At 31.6% G+C, this 3,439-nt stretch overlaps 1 protein-coding gene across 1 annotated transcript in view; it reads left to right on the top strand.

Moving 5' to 3' along the window:
• Positions 872–3,439, top strand: part of LOC107605687 (patatin-like protein 2) — a 6,065-nt gene continuing 3,497 nt past the window's right edge. Inside the window, exons 1-2 of the mRNA XM_016307649.2 lie at positions 872–1,200; positions 1,651–1,832. Coding sequence (XP_016163135.1) covers positions 1,045–1,200; positions 1,651–1,832 — 338 coding nt within the window. The 5' untranslated portion in view covers positions 872–1,044. The remainder of the gene's footprint in view (positions 1,201–1,650; positions 1,833–3,439) is intronic.

The raw sequence follows: 3,439 nt of genomic DNA, 5'->3' as shown, positions 1-3,439 counted from the left end.
ATAATAAAATATCAAATAATATATATTTCTACCATAATATTAGTAATTAATTTTTAATACACACATAACATATTTATCTACTAGTAGTTATGAAGCACGGACACTTCGCTAAGTTGCCGTGTCCGCATGTCGGACACATTTCGGACACGACACTCACTGATACTCGTCCGATACGCGTGTTTGTTGTGTTCAACCGTGTCTTAATAAAAAAAAATTCTTCTCTAGACACATTTGGACACACCTAAATACCATCACGTGTCAGCATATCCAGTCTTATTTTTAACATATATTCTTGAAATAAATTTAGATATAGTATATATTATTATTTTTTAAAACAAAAAGATATTTTAAATACTTGATATATTTAAAATAAGGCATTAAAATAATTAAAAAATAATTTGTATTTTAATATCAATAAAATATCAAAATATCATTACGATTTATCTAAAAAAATACTTTATATTTCATATGTATGCGTGTCCACGTATCTTATAAGATTTTAAAATTTGTATGTCGACGTGTCCCATATCATGTCGTGTCTCGTGTCCGTGTCAGTGCATCATAGACTATTAGACAAAAATCTTCCATATCTTTGGCTAAAAGAAAAAAATATATGTGTTTAATTAATTATTAATTAATAGAAGATGTAAAAGGGAAATGATACAGCAAATTGAAACTGTTATGAGAACGTAACCAATAATAAATGCACACAGCATGCAAGAAAATTCAACAAAATTAATTATTTTCCAACATGAGCGCAGCCTTTGATTTTGTCTTCACTCGGAAATTGTTTATTATTTCCTCCTCTTTGACTTATAAAACTGAAACCAATTCAACTTCATAGGCTATTGCTCCCTATAAATATGCACTATGAGCAAATTACCAATATCATCATACCAAAACCTCAAATCTTTCTTAGCATAATATAACTATACTTTCTTTGCTACCCACCATAATTAAGTATATATATATTTTCTTTCATCTTTAATTTAATTATTACTATAGTTGTGCACCAAAATCCTCTAATTAATATTGTTAATAACCATGCCAAGTATGTCATCCGTTCAGAGGTCAAAATCATGTGTTGAACTTCAGCCCCCAACTTATGGGAACTTAATTACCATTCTTAGCATTGATGGAGGTGGAATTAGGGGCATTATTCCAGCTACCATTCTTGAATTCCTTGAATCTCATCTTCAGGTATATATGATATTACATGAATTTGTAGATATGGTTTCTTTCTTGCTTTATTTGTTTTAACATTATTTTACAGAAATTTTAACACTATGTTTAAATTTAAAAATTACTATTAAATTAAAAGTTCTTTATCTGATCTAGAGGAGTAAACTAAACATAGCACATGAAATTAGACTATGCTACGTGTATATCAAAATTAACCACTAGTATAAAATACATGTTGAAAATAAATTAAATCACACATATTTATATATAAATACATTGGTCGCTGATTTTAGTGGTTGATTTTACTGTACGAATAGCATTTTTGTTATTTATTATATATATTCTATGCTCAGTGAAATTTATATGCTTTCTCTAGAATTTCAGCTGATAAATTAAAACCCTAAACAAGAGAATCTTGATATAAAGTTAGTTAAACTGTATGTAATTTTAACTTTTGCATGCATGCAGGAGTTAGATGGTGAAGATGCAAGACTTGCAGATTATTTTGATGTGATATCAGGAACAAGTACTGGAGGCCTTGTAACTGCAATGTTAACTGCTCCAGATCAAAATAATCGTCCACTTTTTGCTGCTAAAGATATCAAACCATTTTACTTGGAGCACTGCCCAAAAATTTTCCCACAACCTAGGTAATAATCCCCTTTTGAGATATATCATGTTTCTTTTTAACATATATAGTTATNNAACGCGTGTTGTAGCCCTAAATCCCTAATCACAGTTAAACTCTTCCTCTTCCAACACTCCGAGTCTCCCACTCCCAACCCTGAGCTCTTCGAGGCTCCTCCGCCGACGGTGCTTCTCCCCTCCTCGTGCTGCTCCTCATCGTTTCTGGCTGTCACCTCTTCTCTGCTTCCCATCAGTCTTCCCGTTGCTGCCTCTTTGCTCCGCACCATATCTCGTCGTTGTTGCAGACGTTACTTCTCCTTGCCGTCGTCGCCTTTCAAAGATCTGCTTGGAGCTATTGGCGTCGCAGTCTCTGTCGTCGTAGTCATCGTCGTCTTCGAGCCTCTATCTCCTTCTCTTTCTGTCCGAGCTGAATTTCCTTTCTCCCTCACCGTCACTTCCCTTCCTCCCTCGTTGCTGGTAAGCGCTGCTACTTCAATTTATGATGTTGCTGTCTTCTGAAATAATGGTTGATTTGAATGATTCTGTTGAATTTTTTTTGCTGAGTTAATTTTGTTGATGAAATTCTGAGTTGGGGTTGATGGTTGATTTTAACAGTAGTTGTTAATTTTGTTAATTTTGTGTTCTGAGTTGGGGGTAGTTGGTGATGTGATTATGAATTTAATTTGGATGCTGAGTATGAATTCTTTGTTTATTTTTTCTATTTTTGGATTTTCTGACTTTGAATGCTGAGTTCTCTCTGTTTGGATTCGAGTTTTTATTGTTGAATACTTTATTAGAAGTTTTTGTTAAAATTTTTTGTGATTCTGAATTCTTTGTTGCTGGTGCTTTGTTTCTATGTAAGTTTGTTATTGGTGCTTTGTTTCTATGTAAGTTTGTTATTCTGAGTTTTTTTTTCTGTGATTCTTGAATATGATCTTTTGGGTTCTGGGCTCCAAAAGCAAGAAGTGTATGTTGTTGCCAAGGATGTGATTAGAGGTAAAGGAATTGCTCTGAGATGTTGAACCTGGATAGAAGAATTATGTAGCACCAGTTTATTGTTGTGCAAAAAGCCAAAAAGTCAAAGAGAGTGAAAGAGAATTTGAGAATGAAAAAGAAATTGATTTAATTATGATCTGTAGGTTACTTTTACATTGAAATGTACAAATATTTATAATAAGTTGCTTTAGTTTTTATAATATCTATATGTATATTAAATTTTAATAATTTTATTATATATTTAATTAAAACGGTTCAACCCCGGTTTAACCCCGGTTGAACCATTAAACCATTGAACCGGTTACTTGACCGGTTCAATAACCGGTTCGGTTTTCGCAACCTTGTTCATATTAGAATTTCATGATTTAAAAGTTTAAATTTGATTCTTATTGCAAAGAGAAAAAAAAATATTCAAAATATCACTAATAAAAAGAGATAATATCTTCTCAAATAAAGAACATGCTATGTTAACATTTAAGAGAAAGATAATTATAAACACTTGAATTATTGAACCCTAGTTATATATTAAATGACGAGTTTTTGTATCCATTTTATTTTAGTATTTATTGCATTTATTCTCTTCTAGCTAGTATGATGTAATCAAATATTACAACCAAATATTAGATAATTTTGT

The sequence above is a fragment of the Arachis ipaensis genome, chromosome B06 (assembly GCF_000816755.2).
Source record: "Arachis ipaensis cultivar K30076 chromosome B06, Araip1.1, whole genome shotgun sequence".
Lineage (NCBI taxonomy): Eukaryota > Viridiplantae > Streptophyta > Magnoliopsida > Fabales > Fabaceae > Arachis > Arachis ipaensis.
The sequence above is the reverse complement of the archived record's forward strand: the minus strand, read 5'-3'. Positions and strand labels throughout refer to the sequence as shown.